This window comes from Tachypleus tridentatus, chromosome 12 (genome assembly GCF_004210375.1).
Source record: "Tachypleus tridentatus isolate NWPU-2018 chromosome 12, ASM421037v1, whole genome shotgun sequence".
Classification (NCBI taxonomy): domain Eukaryota; kingdom Metazoa; phylum Arthropoda; class Merostomata; order Xiphosura; family Limulidae; genus Tachypleus; species Tachypleus tridentatus.
In genome coordinates this window covers 6178073-6196316 of record NC_134836.1, presented here as the reverse complement: position 1 = coordinate 6196316, position 18244 = coordinate 6178073, and the positions used below count along the sequence as shown (strand labels likewise).

Genomic DNA, 18244 nt, shown 5'->3' with positions numbered 1-18244 from the left:
AGTCTCAATGTAAGATAAGGATGAAACAGAAAATATATGTTAACACTAATAATTTTAATGATGAAAGGGAAGAACTGGTGTAACAATAAAGTTTTGTCCTCCCTCCTGACAATGATACACACTCCTGCAACTTCTTGTTGCACCTCAGAATCATTTATTTTCTCTCAGTACTACTCCATTCTGTTTTGCTATTTACTTATTATTTTATTAGATGCATATAACTAATCAACAATTTTGTGTTAAAAAAGTATGATTGTCAATGTGCTTGAAACAGTGACTATTAAATAAAGATTAGTTACACTAAAGTCAGCTGCAGGTATTTTAATTGGCAATGATAAGATGCTCTTGTTCTGTAAACTTACTGTATGTAGATACAGGTGTACCAAACATAATATAAATGTGTGTATATAAACAAGATGAGTTTTAAGTATAAGAACATGATACGTGTTCAATATAACACATTCTTAATCTACACATGAATATTTTATTTCATTTATATGTACTACTTGTAAATTAAAATGGTTTTCAATTAAATATACATTAGTATTTATGTTAATATCATTAATAAGTTATGTATGTTAGCACTATCAAATCTACCCTTCATTACAACCCTATCAGAATTAACATGGATTGTAACAACATTCTCTACACATGAAAACATTCATTTCATGATATATTATGAATTTTCTTCCTTTTTAACATTCATTTAATTTTACTTATGTTCTCATGAAACAGAAGCAAGAAAGGTCATTAAGTTAATTACATAAAATGGTCAAGTTCATTTAAATTTAATAATTTCAAAAACTCCCAGAGAAATTTCCTATCATTAAAATAATACACGAATTAAAAGTAAACACTAACTGGAAAAGAAACACATACATATTATATAAGTTTATCATAATTTATTATCCCAAGACTACTATTACATGGGTCATGAATGAATTCATGTAAAAATCTCACTTTACCTTAGTCAGTGCACTAGGATTAAATGTCCACCTATTATTGCAACCCTCATACTGAACTCTAATATCTCCTTTGTCTGTAACACGATGTACTGTTCCAATTTTGTTGATAACCTATGTAAAAGAATAATTAACTTAATTTCTGACAACAAGTACAAACATTCTCTACAGTGAGGGCACATTATTTTATATTTCTACTACTTACCCTCAGAGGTTTTTTTTTATTAAAGTATTTATGGGAAAAAACAGTAAACTTCTGATGCTTTGCAATTTTTGTTTTCCAAAATTTAAGAATTTATGACTAATTTAATCAAATATTTAAATCAAAATGTTAACACTATGTATAATTATAAGCTTTCTTAAATTACATATTCTAACATATAAAACATTTTTCTCAACTATCAAACAAAACTTCCCTAAAATGAAAGGAAAAATTTGAAGAAAGCAATAATATTGAAAAACAAGCTATTAGCTTTGAGAGTCATGAATAATGAAATTCAGTAAATATAGTAATTTCTTTAATGTAACTGATTTTGTCTTTTATGATAATGGGCACTGGTATGAAAGTGAGTGGTGAATATTTTTTTACTACCTCTTCCATACGTGGATTCCAGCCTCCATGCCCTTCTTGAACTGATTTCAGGTTCTCTACATCTAATGAAACCTTGACTTTATCACCAACGTTGAACTGAGGACGATGACATGCAGGAGATATGCTAGCCACTGCCTCAACAACTTGACCTACAATTCAGTATTATTTACTTTGGTAAGATGCTCTAGTTAAACAAACAAAACACATAAAGTTTACATTAAATCAAATCCATCAAATAAACTACTATTAATGCTTTCAGATATACTTCATACAAAAGAACTTCTTAAGCCCAAATGCCAATAACTAAGCTAAGTAATAAAATTAACAAACTTTAACTGTTAAAATTATTTTATGAACTTAAAAAACTAGTAGAGAAATGTCATGATAATATGCATGTTACTATTCATTCTTCTGTTGCTTGTAATTACTTACAATTCTTCATTCAGTTTTTTTGCCACAGATTTATAAGATTTAATGTTCTGAACAGCAAGAGAATTTTCTAATGTTTCTATAGCTTACTTAGAAATCCACATAAATTTAGTACTTTTGGACCATTCCACTCAAGCATTTCACATATAGTGTTTGTATTCTAAGTTGCATATTTAAAATCTACATGTATTTTTTTGATAATCTAAATATCTAAGATTCAAAGAAGCTTTGGGAGAGTGAAAATATTTATATTTGAGTTTATACAGCTTAACACTTACAAAAGACGCAAACCTGATTTCTTCATAAAGTAGATTTCTCATTAATCCATTCATTAATGGATTTATATATTTAAATACAAAATTATTTATTTAATTGTTGTCCATTAGGCCCCACTTTTCGTAGGAGTGTTAATTACAGAGCAAACACTATAAATCATTTTATATATATTATTTATTTAATTGTTGTCCATTAAAAAAAGTTACAAAATATCTAAAAATTAAACTATCTTGAGCTTTGGCTCAGCATATAATGATAGAACATATTCTGTATGTATTTACATTATAGGTAGATGCTAATGCATTCATTTTCTTTTTGTCTTTTATGATAAAAAGTCTGGTATAAAAGTGAAAGGATTACTGTTTCAGTGGTACAAAGTATAGCAATGAAACCATAAAATGAAAGAAACCAAATTATTAGCAGTTGAAATTGTTATGATAAGTAATGTGGAGCTTTCTGATCAGTATTTCAGTCAGTGCAGAGAAAAACGTTTTATATTATTTGTTTCCATTTATAATTTCCAACTTTATACATTTCACTGTACATCAATCATTTCTCTTTACCTAATGTTATGGTACAGAATAGATTCCAAAGTTTTGCCAAAAACTGATGTTCATTTAGGAGGTTATATTAATTTTGTTCATTTGTTTTTGAATTTCACACAAAACTACTTGAGGGTTATCTGTGCTAGCCATCCCTGTTTTAGCAGTGTAAGACCAGAGGGAAGGCAGCTAGTCATCACCATTCACTGTGAACTCTTTTACCAACGAATAGTGGGATTGACAGTAACATTATAACACCCCCACAGCTGAAAGGGCGAGCATGTTTGGCGCAACAGGATGCAAACTTGTGACCCTCAGATTACAAGTCGCACGCTTTGACACGCTTGGCCATACCGGACCTGTTATATTAATGAAATATAGAAACTTTAAGATGAAAAGTAGTAGTTTTGTTTTTAGTATGAAGATCACCTTTCACTAAGACTGACTCAGTAAAGGCTTCAGACTTACATAAGCAAATCTTTAATAAAAATACTGTATTAAAAATATCTTGATTTTATGTACAATATACTTGTAATGTATGCTATATGTTTGCCAAATTTTGTAACAAAAAATAAAAGAAAAAATATATATAGTAAATTCAAAGTTTTAATATTATAGTTCCACATTTCCAAGTTAACAGGGTCTTATATGTTTTAAAGCATGGAAAATAAATTTATTGTAAATTTTCTTTATTCTTTTATAGATATATTCATTCTTGGGTTACTGATGGAGTGAAGAATTTTAGAGTACACATTTTCTGTACTTTTAAAATTAATATTATAATAATTACTGTTATATAAACATTCTTGGTAAACTCCCTTTATATCAATGGATTCCAACCACATTTGTTTGCCTGTAGTCAGCCCATGGTTAAAGTTATAATGGTCAAGGAGAACAAGAAAAAAATTTTTTTTTGAATAATTACAAAATCTAATTAATTTGTAACATGTTTACCATGTCACGTTTTTGCAATCTTGGACTTGTGGTGTGCTAATTGTCTTGTTTTTCTGCTGTGCTAAGTGTTCTGATTCACATGTATTCTGATCATCAACTGATGTGATGAATCAGACTTAAGTTGTTCTTGTATGTGAATTTAATTTCAATTCATAATTTGTATCAATTTAAATATTGTGATTATATTTTCTCTTTAGACTGTTGGTTGTTTTTTGTCATTCTAAACTGTATTAAATTTGTTTTAATTAAACTTCCAGATTGTAGGCATTTGTGAACAACTATTATGGAGGTTAAAAGTGTCTTGTTGCATAACTAGCAGCTTGCACGTGCTTGTGATGATTCTCACTACTAAAACAATGGTTGAAAACCAATGCTATATGTGACAAGAAAAAACATATTTATAAAAATGTATTTCAAACAGTACCTATACACCTGAAGACAGTCAGTCATTATTTTCTATAACTGTAATAATTTCTAAATTCTGATCATCAGAGATGTCAAAATATAGTGAATATCATTATTATTATTCCAAATTTAAAATATATACAGAATAAAATCCCAAAATTTGGAGTAATGGATAAACTTGTACTTCAAGATTAAAGACTCATTTGTACAAAGATAAATGAACTGCTTTTAAATTAGCATATTCCCTGCAAATGCTCAAAATGATAATAGGTGGGTGCTGCATTGGTTCCGTTCTGCTTTTCACCTCATTAATGTTGCAAAATAATAGAAAAATCAAAAACTTGTTAAATATACTTCACTGTGATTTAGAAACAATCATTCTTAGGAAAACAAATATTTGCAGAGAACATCACATAGAACTTAAAACTACTATGATTTCTGACATTTTGAACAACAATGGGTATACTGACTAAAAACAATTTGAGTTACAAACTCATAATTTAATAAAGAATATATAAATATATATATAAATTAAGAAAATAACCGTGTAAAAATAAGGATTTACCTAGAATAGAAAGATGGTCCCGATAATAAAAACCTCCAGATGACTCCTGTACATATTTCAAATCCACTTTTCCTTTGTGTCCCAGTCTATAAACATTCATAGAACCTGATTTCCAAGTTACGTTTGCTACACTACGTCCTGACTCACTGTCCCAGCCTCGAATATCAGTAACTTTTCCTATTTTACCTTCTCCACCTGCAGAAACACAGAAGTATATAACATTGTTAAATTTGTTAAGAATGATGAAAATTAAAACAAGTTTGTTTTTTGATGTCGAAAACTTGTTGATCAATGTAAAATATTTTCAAAAACAGCCGCTTTTGCATATAAATCAAAAAAAATCTAAAAACTGCAATTTCTTCATTTCAACAAAGAGAACCCATTATAAGATACTTTATGAGTATATATAAAGCTGTATATTTAATTTTAGGAACTAGATCTATCCATCATGCTTTTTTAAAAACGATTAAACTAGTTCAAATATTAAAGATGCATCACAAACAAACAAAAAACAGATAAACTTCTTGACATCTCATCTTGTTTGATACTTACTATTTTTTAATTTTCTATCTACTGTGCCAGATTAGTTTTGAAGGAGATGTGCTAAAGAGAGATTTTTTCCCTTAATTTAATTTTTTATATACTGTTGCAAAACCCATAATTTTTGCACATGACACACAATGTCCATCACAGCACAATGCCTTTTTTTCTGTTATTGTGATTAATCAACATACACACACCATATATATATATATATATATATCTCAAAACACTGTTTGTATGGTGATTAATTAACTTTGAAGCATTCTATTTCAAAAATACCACAACTAATATTAAAATCAAATAATGTAAATCTTTTCCTTTCTTCAATTTCCTTAATTTATTCTTCTACTAGTATGAGACCTTTTTGTTTACTCTTAAACATGTCACTATTTAGGAACACAGCTAATATAAAAATTTTTGTGAATACATTTTTAATCATTTTGCTATAAACACACAAAATACCATTTAAAATTAATCATAAAAGTAGTTAAAAAGTTAAAAGTACTAAACATACAACTAAGTATTTGTCTGTATATTACCATTTGCATAAACCTTACTCTCAATAAACAAAACACATTTCTCATAAATGACAATTAACCTAACAAATAAAATAAACAAGTGCCAAATTACAGTGTATTTAAAGGAATCATTTATATTTAATGAACAATATAATGGTAAAGAAATTTATGTAAATGCAAAAGTGTAGAAAAACATTAGTGTTGCATATGCTTGCTAGTTTATGTTGATAACTAATTAAGACACTTTTTTTTTACCCTTAAAGTGCCACCTTACTAAACAATATATCTAACATTACTCAAAGTAAGGTAAGGCTTTAATCCAATTGCCAAAATATACATTATGTTGAATCTGCATAACTTTTATGCTCAACACAGCATATATTATTTCAGCATGTTTTAAAACTGAAATGATTCTTTAAATTTGAAGAAATTATGTACTTTTCTTGACTTAATTTGATGGTAAATTGAATACATATTTAATTAGTTTCTTCTTCATAATTAAACCATTATATCCCATAAAAATATAAGGTAACATAACAGTTTTCACTGCAAACAACAGAGTTGAATCATTGTTTATAAATAGAAAACAAATTCGTATTTGCAAGTTACATTAATGAAACAAACACACCACAATGTTATATTAAGCTAAGTATGCACTAAGCTTAATGACTTTATTCATTAACACAAAAGTGAAATATCAAAAATAAATAACTAAACATATTCATGAAGTATCAATTTTTTAATTTGATCAACATACTCAAAACTCAGTTCCAAAGAATATTCATTTACAGATGTTTTTCAAAAATTCTGCATAAACTATGTTTGACCATCTGCTTTGTCCACCATAAAGAAACAAACCCTACATTTTGGCATTTTATGTTCAAAAACTTACCATTGCTTCACAAGAAGATATTATGTTGGTTTGGACCAAAATGTGATAAAGGAACTAGACAGAATTTCACAAATATACAGTAAATATAGTTATTTACTATACAAAATTTAAAGGAAAGTGAGTGCTTCATCAGAAAAACTGCTAAAACTCTATATAAAAAAAAACCTGTCTGAAAAATATGTTACAGACCAGGAATGCTTAGCAAAATATACTTGTATACTGTGCATGTGCTATTCACGTCACTTGGTCATTCCAATCTAAAATACTCTACCAGTGTCACCTGACTCACTAATGGAAAAGAAAAGTTTACTGACTTCCTGTATATAATTGCACCCTAATTAACAATGATTTTCTCCATGACAAAATAAATGTGAAACCAAAATGAAATGATCCATAGCAATGGGTAGCTGGAATGACAAGAATTTAACCACACATGTTGATGAATATTTTACTGTTAAAACTACACACACATATATGCACAAAAAATTTAAAAACTTCTAGATGTTCTGTTAATCTAATTCAATTTTTTGAAATTATTTTATTTTCCAGAATGAGAATCTATCTAATATAATTTTAGAGATCATCTTTTACTAATTTAAAAAAAATCTGTGCTTTTGTATTCCTAGTCACTTTTGAGTCATATTTATCACAATTTCCTCTACTGTACAAATCAATGAACCATAAAGACCATTGTGATGGGTCAAGGTCAAAGGCCATATCATTGCCTTTGTTGATTTACATTCAAAATTTTATTGAAATATTATTTTATGAATTTATGTCAATAAGTTTGGTATCAAATTGTAGATTATAACTCAAATTCTTGTATCATCTGTTAGTTAATTTCTTAATTTAAATATTAAAAAAGTAAATCTTAAATACTGATTTTTATGTGGTACATGGTATGTTGAATGCAGCAATGTTTCAAATTAGATGTTTGTGATATCCAAATACAAAGTCTGTTGTTTCTTAAAGACTAGGAACTCAAATTACTGATATTTACAAGCTAGAATATCAAATAAGACTTTCCTAGCTTTTCTATCTGCTGAGATAATGCACAGGTACTTCTCACTCCTTTCCATTTTTAAAAACGATCTCTTATATACACTTACTTCAATATATAAAATGTGAGTAAACAATCGACAGTTTAGAATCTCCCCTCATGGTTTTCTCAGCCATTTTAATCTGTGAAAACACTACCATGTTATTTCAATCAAATATTTTAAGAAGACAGGTTGCGTCTTTAGTCTACTCAAAGTTTCATGCTTTTTTTGGACCTAAATACAGATTAGTTACTAAGCTTAATAAATTATAGTGAAATTCTGTGATATCAGTGTAGTTATTTATGACTTTTTTTGGTTATTCAATTGCATATGTGAAACAAACACATTTTGTTTGACATCTTCCACAAGCAAAATTTTAAAAGGCTTAGAAATCTATGCTCAATAGCAACCAAGATCAAAGTTCATAGGTAGAAGAAATAATTATTTGCTTTACTTCTTGATTTATTGTTCTATAATATAAGAAAAACAAGTTTCATAACTTACTAATAAATAGTAATAATCTGTATACATAATACAATGTAAAATAATTGAAATGTTACTGTATAATACAAAGTATTAGTCTACTAAAACACAGCCAAGACTGGGTCAGTTTTATATTATTAGACATGGTAATAAGTGCACGTGCACCACACTGATCCAAGTTATGTAATGTTTGCTGGCCATGATTAGAAAGTCAATATAATAAAAAATAATAAATATATACAAAATATATAATGTTATGAGACTTAAGCAAAGTAAACAGTGTGTGAGTAAACATGTTATGTTAGATAGGCATGAATGGAAGGTCAATATAATAAAAAAATAAATATATATGTTCACATATAATGTTATGAGAATTATGCTACTTAGAATGAACATTTGTATTTTTGTTATACTATATAGTCATTGTAGCACTTAAAAAGAACAATTTACATTTATTTCCTAATTTTTATAATGGTTACGAGGTTGGTCAATTGAAAGACTCTACATAGGGTATAGAAGACAACATAAGATATAAAGTCTTACTGAAAACAAATGCTTGAAATGTATCTAGAAGGTCTTGGAAATTACACAAATACTATTTTAGAGAAAAAGAATAGTTTTGTAATCATAACATGAAATCACTTCACACTTAAACTAGTAACCAGACTCAATCTTTTCATAAACAAATTTTTCATAAAATATTTATTAAAAAATCTTTTTTTGTTTACAAAAACTTTTAATCTTTACTAGAAGTCTGCCAAATTCTGTAAAGATACATGTACTGTATCAAAAGATATAGGGTAAATACTTAATGTGTGCAAATGTGTATACAAGCTTCTGTATATTATACTGAGACCACTGTGAAAAGGTTAAACATGTTTTAGATGAGGTTTTAGCACTGCTATGCTTCCAAAAAACAACTTAGTAAAACAATTTTAATTCTGGTAGATGTTAAAATTATCTCCTCTTTTTAAATCCATGAACCAATTTTAATTTCATTAAATCAAAATTGATAAAATTGTAAATTACTTTTTATATTTCTATAGACCAGAAAGTATTCTGACAAAATGTCCATGGTCACTAAAACTTCAAAATGGGTTGATCAAAGTTTGTTTATTTGTTGTTGTTGTTTTTTTATGAGGAAAGCAAAATTGCTATCTTCTGTGTCCATCAAGGAGAAGTCCCACCCAAACTTTAACACTGTAAGTCTGTAAACGTACCACTATCTCACCTGGAGACAGGTGGATACAATACCTGTTCTGAAAAAATACAGAAGCATATTTTATTTGCATTGTTTACCAGCAAAGATACCTACTTTTATCCACTAGATGTCTTATCCTCTAAACGAATAAGCTTATTAAAAAAGTGATTAACACATGGCACCCTAACTCCAAAAGCAGACCAGCTGAAGAAAGAGGAATGGTGAAAATAAAGGAAATGTCCCATTCAGTAAACAAAAACTTCATTAATCCTTTGCAACAAACTTAATATAATATGCAAGTTCTTATATACATTTGCACATGTTAAGTGTTTATACTATAACTTTTGATGCAGTATGTATATCTTCACAAAATTTGTGTACAAAAAATCATTTTTTAATCAAATATTTTTACTTAAAGATTTGTTTATAAAAATATCATGTCTATTTCATTACTAGCCCAGGGGCAAAGTAATTTCATGTTATTACTAAAAAACTATTCAGCATTCAAAAATATTTCAAATATTATATGTGTAATCTCAAACTTCCTAAATATATTTTAAAAGTTTGCTTTCAGTAAGACTTTACATTTTGCCTGTTATTTTCTCTACCCTAACTATGTAGGATCTGACAATTTGAATGACTTCATTATTATCATAAAAAAATTAAGAAATTTTTTCATGTTTAAATGACTACAAATTATAACATAAAAATACAAATGTTTAGTCTAAGTAGCTTAAGTCTCATAACAATATGTACCTATATATATTTATTATTATTTTTTATTATAATAACCTTCCAGATGTGCGTAGCTAAGATTACATACAGTGGAGCGCCGTTAAGCCACGGTATTTGGGGTCAACCTGCTTCACCGTGGCTTAAGTGGTCCGCAGCTTAAACCTTTGTGACTGAAAAGCCAAAGTCGCCAACAGCTCCGCCAAGAAGCCTCATCCAGGCCATTGCGTGATCATTATAATATTAATGTATGCCTAACTCTCTACTAACTTTAGCGCGAGTTTTGCCATTTCGTATTCTTTCTATGACATTCAGCTTTTGCTGAACATCATACGATGCATGTTTACGTTTGGTACTCATGGGGTAGGAATTTGTCAATATGATATGCTCACTATTAATTCAGAAACTGAAGTGATTTCTATTGGGTTTGTGGTCAATATTCATACAATTCCATAAAAATATCAGATTATCGAATTAAAAATAATACTTTAATTATTGATCACTTTTTTTCACGGATTTACCACGGATTAACTTTAATGTATGAAGAGATGTGATTCGATAATAATGGCGGCCTCCATAAGGCTGGCACAGAGAGCAGATAAGGTAGATTAATGGTCAATTTCTATTGTAATATATTTTATTTATTTCCCAAATTAAAGCAAATCCTTTTTAACTATCCCCCTTGAAGTTATAAAGCCAGGATTAAATTCGTAAGCCACGTTTTTACACGTTCTTAAATTAGCGGTGATCTGCGATAATCCTCGCTCACATTTGTCATGTCAGTGTCAACGACAAGGAGAGTGTGAGAAACTTTAAAAAGCCACGTAGTAGATTTAATACACCAAAAATTTTGGGACAAGACTTGCTCCAGTGGCTTAAGCGATTTCGCGGTTTACTGGTCCGCGGCTTAATGGCGCTCCACTGTAATTTGCACTGATGTTACCGTACCCCTTAACATAAAACTGACCTTTAGTTTTCACAAAGTCTCCCTGTCTTGCCATGTTTCAGTGGACTAGTATTTTGTAATATACAGTCATATTTCAATTATTATACATTATATACATATATAAGTTATGTATAATAATTTATCTTGCACAAGTCTCTGTTTTATTAGGTTACGTACATCATACATCAACATTTTAAATAACCTGAAATTTTAATTTACAAATTAATTATATATTAATATGTATCAAATTTATAACATTTGCCAATAAGATTGATACCCACAATTTTCCTTCTTAAAACAAATATATTTTAATATACAAACAACAACAGAAGTTATAATAATGGTTATTAAAAATAATGATTAATATACAACAGTTTTGCAATCTTACAGATAATACTGAATTTTGTATCCAATTTAGAACTGAAAATTTTCAATGATCCAGGTCCACAAGTCTGAGTTGATACTGTCACACCTCACTTAAGCTAATGCTCTCTTTTCTTTGCTAGCCTCACACCCTAATAAGTTGACTTTTTACCAATGAAGCTATTTAATGTCCTCACAGAAATACTAACATCTAAAGTTAATTCACTAAAGTGGAACAGCTTGTAATATTCAAAAATCTATAAATGTTCCAAGTATTTTACTGATTAATAAGCTTTTGTCACAATTATAGCTGCAGAGGCCTATAGTATACTCCAGCAACTACACAATATTCTACTGCTGTCTTTTGATTAGTTGCTTTTATATGAATTACACAAGATTTTAGAATGTTCAACAAAGTTTAAATATGCTAGCATTTGCATAGAACAAAAACTGTTAATTTTTAATCTCAAGAATCTTCTACAAATTTAGAAAACAGGAAGAACGTAGATGTATACGCATCCAACAATATATATCACATGCATTAAAAAATATACTGAAACAAATATATATATATATTATTTGCTACAACAATAAACCTGTGATAATATTATTACTATTTAAAAATATGTTATTAAACTTATTTTTCTTAAAATATAGAACAATAAATAGAGAAGCAAAGTGAACAATTATCTCTTCTACCTATGACCTTTGAACTCGGTTGCTGCTAGAAATAGGTTGCCAAGACTTTTAAAATTTTGCACAGGCAGGATGCAAAACAAAATATTTTTTCTAGGTTTTAAATATACTGTTGAATAACCAAAAAAAATCATAAATTACTATAGTGATATCATAGTATTCCACTACAAATTATCAAGCTTAATAACTAAGTTGTATTTAGGTCTGAAGAAAAAACAAAAAAGAAACCTGGAGGAAACTGAAGATACAACCTACCTCCTTAATATCTTGGTTCAAAAGAACATGGTAGCCTTTTAACAGACTAAAATTGCTAAGGAAAACCATGACAGAGAGCTTCTAAGCTGTCACTGGTTATTCACATGTCATATATTAAAATAAGTGTATATAAAGTATTGTTTCCAAAATGGAAAGAGGTATACAGGACCATTGTGTTAAAATTCAGTATATAAGCTATATCTCAGCAAAATAAAAACATGAGGTAATTTTATATTCTACCTTGTTAATATTGGTAATCTGAGTTCCTAATTTGTTCAAAACTATAGACTGCATGTTTAAATATCACAATCATTGATATTTAGGTGTTCTATTAATACTTACTTTTAAATTAAGAAATTAACCAATGTATAATATTAGAATTTGAATTATAACCTACAATTTGACACCAAACTTGCTGACAAAAATTCATAAAATAGTATTATAATAAAATTGTAAATGCAAGTCAACAATTGCAATGACATGGCCTTTGACCCTCCACTCATTGCAAAAAGGTTAAATCAGCAAGCCTATGGAACTCTAATGCTTCTTATTCTGTAATTTAATTTTGCATTAAATTCAATACTGATTTAACTAGAACCAAAAATCTGTTTGTGTCTGCGTTACTGAAAAATTGTAACAGCAGTGTTTTAGTAAGAAAAAGTAATTATTTATCTTGAAAAGATTATATCTCAATATCCTCCAGATAATAATATTTTTAAATATTAAATATTTAATATTTTTAAATAATAGATAACCTATTCTAGTAAAACATTTTTTAACATACCATCTTGATTGCCCCAGTCCCAGTCTGGTCCTCTTGTAACTTTTGCACCAGGAAATATACCTCGAACTAGAAGTTTTACAGCACCTTGCCGTTTGGACATTTCCTGTCTAGAAAATACAAGATTAGTACAAAACCAGCTACTACATCTAATATCAAAAGTTTAGTAATTTAACACAATATTGGGAATAGCATTTTCATACAGCTGATTAATTCATGGAACTGTGTATTTTTTAATTAATATACAAACAAACATTTGCCATACTTTCAAAGATTTTATAATACAGTCATACTTTTAATATTAAAAAAATACAACTATATTATATACATATGTTATATTCAAATTAAAAGTTGTTTCAATTAAAAATAAAAATAATTAGAAGTACAAAGCACACCATAACTTTTGTTCTATCAAGTAACCACTATTTGCTAAATTGCATCACAAACACTAAAAAACGTTGTGGAAGCTTCAGTGAAAACCAATATCCCAAAAGAGTAAATGAAGTAGGTCCACTATTCTCTTCCATTACATATAAAATGGAAAATTCAGCAAGACATATTGCAAAATAATCCTAAATTTTAACAAAACTTACAAAGTTTGTACAAGACATAATTTGCAATACATAATGAAATAATCTTTATTCTTACAACACAAAGCAATAGTATATGATGGACTATCACCTTTATTGAAGACGTGGATTGGTCAAGCTGGATATACTCCCATAATGCTTCTAAACTCACCAACTCAAGATGTTCTGGACTGACTACATCTCAGATTACTTAGCTGAATCAATAGCTTCAGACTTATTCAGAGTAACTGGCACTAACCATTGATTGGTCATTACCATTTAAACATAAAGGAGCTTGTAACCTCAAGATCCCTAACCTACCACTGGAGGACACTACTGTTGACATTCATGCACATGCTACACATTTATAGCCAATCCTTTCAGCAGACCAGGTGTCACCTCCAAGGAATGACCAAGAAGAAAGGTAGTTGTGACAAAATAAGTTAATAACTTTCTTTGCCACTCTGCACTAAAACAGTACATAACATCTGCAAATGAAAATTTTGGAAAACATTCCTATATTAAAATAAGGAGGTGGAAAAGTTTATAGCATGTTTGCACATCACAATGTGAGAATGTAAATGATAAATTACTCTCTGAGCTTCTCACAGAATGCTACGTTTGCCCTATACTTAGGAACTGAACAGAAATAAGGTACAATGTTTATTCAATACTTATGTAAAATAAAACAAAAACCAGTCCACAAAAACAGAATAGCATGACAATGCTAGGCCACTGTGCTTCAAGACTTTTTGTTTTACTCTCTTACTCACAGACAGTTTTAAAATATTCATTAAAAACTAGAGTAATTAACACTATAATCTATTACACAGGTAACAAGTCAAAAATCAAATCCTACGAGGATTGTAAATGCACTATAAAGGTATTCACATTCTCACAGCAAACCAATTTAGGATAATATAACTAACACAGCTTATGTGATTTCTACTATGCAGTACTTAAAACACAAGCATATGTCGTGAAACTATGACACACAATGATTGTGAATAGAAACAGTGAAAAGACGATCTTACCCAACTGAAGCTGCACTTTCAAACCTCAGGAAAGGATGAGTTGGGTCATGTTTGTCTGCCATATAACACTGTGTGCACAAGTCAAAATCAAAGCACCTTGCACATTTCCATCTCATTCCATAAATCCCCTGTACTTTACAGACATCACAGATAATGTTGGGATGTTTGACTCCTAATTCAATTGATAAACATTTTGTAAAAAGTTATTTATCTTCTTCATATCACTGATTTAAATATTCTGAGTGTTGTTTTTATATATATTCATTCTATACTGGAGTAGTTCACACTTGACTAGGTTGTATATTAGTGATTTCTCATTTTTACATCCATTACTACTAAGATAACACAAACTTTTAAAATGTTTATCTTTCTATTCATTATATACCTATATATATTCATATACATGTTATTTGCATCAAATCAAAGCAGCAACATGAATTTCTACATAAATACACTGAAGTGTAATTCTTAGTTAACAATTTCATTCTTTCCACTTTTTTAGATATTATTATGAACCACTAATTGCACAGCTGAGTATACAATAACACACTGCATTCATTTAAAGTGCAGTACAATTTTTGTTAATTTCACAGCTTTATTATACTCTTAAAACAAAATGATGTAAAACTACTTAAATCATTGCATAAAGATTTAAAAAAGAAAATAAATTACGAAAATTTTATAAAATAAAATGTTACACAAATTCTTGAACAAAGTTTTATGATCAACAATGAAGTATTTAAAGAGTGGAATTTGCCATGACAGATAGCATTACATCAGAAAATTTATACCTGAACTCTATTTGATTAGATATTGTATATTATGAATCTATTACTTTTTGTATATTTTTTCAACAATAGATTTTAATGCCTTTATACAAGAGTACAAAATAAAGGAAGCCAAAGTAAATTTTTAATATAAAAATTACTAATAAGTTACTATTCTTATTAATTATATTACTCTCTATGCAACTTCATGTTGCAAAATTTATTTATTTATTAATTTATTTATTACGAGTTTTTTCAAATATGTACTTTATATGCAAACTATAATTAAAATTTATCAAACTGTTATCATGTTGAGCACCTGCCCTAAGGGTCAAAGTCATGTGATTGATTATAATGATTTCAACTACCCATCTTCAAATTTTCAACCAGTAATAATTTTATGATTAACCAAATCTACTACTAGCTCTAGAATACTATCCACAAGATGGAAAATTCCTTATCTGAACACTCAGAAAAAAAGAGAGAAACCAATAAGGTTTCTGGACAAGTACACTAGAACTCTGTCAAGGACAATACAATATTAAACATTAATACCATATCACCCTTATAACTGTTATTCTTTAGGTTTCCCATGAGTTAAAATATTGGTTCAAAATTACAAATGATTCAGTAATAATATACTAGTCACCCACTAATGCAATGAAAAACGTCTAAGAAAGAGTAACCTCATTTCAACAACTTCAAAGTTACCTGAATATAATATTATGATGGTTAATGAATATTGTTATGTATTAAGTAATAAAAAATAACTGATTAATCAATATAAGGTGACGAGTAGAATATTACCATTTATGATAATTCAATTTTAGTACAAAAAAAAGATGTAAAATCGTCAAACTTCACATACACGTTCTTTTCTACCATGCTTCATGTTACATCAAGTAACATGTCTTTGAGAAACATGTAGAATGATTATGTTTATTATGCTTTTAAATGTCTAATACTTTTTTTGCCTATACACATACCAGCATATCTTAACCCATGAGTCTAATCCAAACTTAAGTCGTTAGAATGTGGGAAAGGGTATCACAATGCAGTTTTTTACAGAGAAAACAAAATTGTTTCAAACAGCTTACTCCAGTAAACACCCATTACAGCTACAAAGGATACACTTTAGGATACTTCAGTGTTTCAACCGAATTAAGCAATTACGTCATGAGCTGCTGAAACCAGTAAGAGTCAACAACATTCACATGCTCTTCCTAGTCTGAATAAACATGTACTTGTACATGCATTTGTTCATTTCACACATATTTATATAACTGGAACAATTTTTACTGATAGAAAAGCTAAAACTGACTGATGGTGGTAAGGTGCTACCATAATACAAAGAGCTGTGTTAAAAAAAAATTCCCACCTACTTTCAGTATATGCAGGCAGTTTTTAAACATTAAAATTTTGAAGAAATATATTTACATATGTATACAAAAGATTTATTTGGTCTTTGGCTGACAAATGTCCACTATTTTCTAGACAAAAACAATAAGACATGAAAAAGATAATGAAACCTTACTAACAAGAGAAAACACATCAAATGTCATTTCTATCATCACACCTTTAATTTCTTTCAAACGTGAAAAGTGTTTGAAAGAATTTCTTGTACATTTCAAATTATAAACTGAAGTGTCTAAGTGTACAAACTAATGGAACATGCAACTAAATTACCAACTTCTCGAATCTCTCCAGATCTATCTTTACCTTTCAAAAAAAGGGCCAATCCACCTGTACATCATGGTGCACTATTCATTGTAATCACTATATCACACATAAATAACTCTATACTGGGGAAACTACACACAGATTAGGGTGCAGATATCATGCACATCTCCAACTTATACACAACGAGACCCTCAAACACCCAGTTTCTAAACACTTCAACTTCCCGGATCTAAACAGAAATGATGACCTGAGTTTACTGGTTTTATTACATACCTCCACAACAAATGTGGTCATAAAAGGCTAGAACATAAACTTATATTTAAATTCTCTTGCACTATATCGACTTAATGAAAGTTTTTCTTTTACATGATTACAGCTAATATTAATATATCTTTGCTATCCCCATTAACATTACACCTTCTACATATATCCCTTATTGGTATTATAATTATTAAATCATTATTTTATCTTTTTTATTCAAATTTATGTTTAGTACTTTCCTGAGTCCTAATTTCTATCACTTGAATATGCATTTTCTATTTTAAAACTATTGAGAGAACAGCTTTACCAATGTTCCTTTCAAATTTTTTTGTTAACCTACTGCATGCAGTACATACATAATTTAGAATCTCTCTATATTCTAACCCTTCAATAATTCTGTCTGAGCCTTTTTTCTATATAACACGGTTTAAACTGCATGACAAACTGCTTCTGCACGAAATGTTGCACATAATTAAATTTTTGCTACAGGTTTTATCAACTGAACACTTTTTCCCCAAATTGATTGTGTAACGGATTTACTGTTATATATTTATTTTACTATCTATATTTGTTTCAGTTTAATATATAATTAGAAATGTATGTGTGTATTGCGAAAGTCTCCCCTGTTCTCTAAATTTGTAGAAGTTTCTCCAGCGTAAAAATCAACAATGTGTATATTGGTATATATCTATGTAAATATCAGTATTGTTGAGCCAGTTGAACTTTCTAGAACCTCGCCTTAAAGTTTTATAAATCAC

General features: G+C 28.8%; 1 protein-coding gene across 2 annotated transcripts in view; it reads right to left on the bottom strand.

Moving 5' to 3' along the window:
• The window catches only part of mib2 (E3 ubiquitin-protein ligase mind bomb 2), a 105858-nt gene that overhangs the window by 48049 nt on the left and 39565 nt on the right, over positions 1–18244 (bottom strand). For both annotated transcript variants that reach the window (XM_076469529.1, XM_076469531.1), the window contains exons 3-7: positions 14779–14950; positions 13179–13285; positions 4726–4920; positions 1555–1703; positions 966–1076 (exon numbers count right to left, since the gene is read on the bottom strand). In XM_076469529.1, coding sequence (XP_076325644.1) covers positions 966–1076; positions 1555–1703; positions 4726–4920; positions 13179–13285; positions 14779–14950 — 734 coding nt within the window. The remainder of the gene's footprint in view (positions 1–965; positions 1077–1554; positions 1704–4725; positions 4921–13178; positions 13286–14778; positions 14951–18244) is intronic.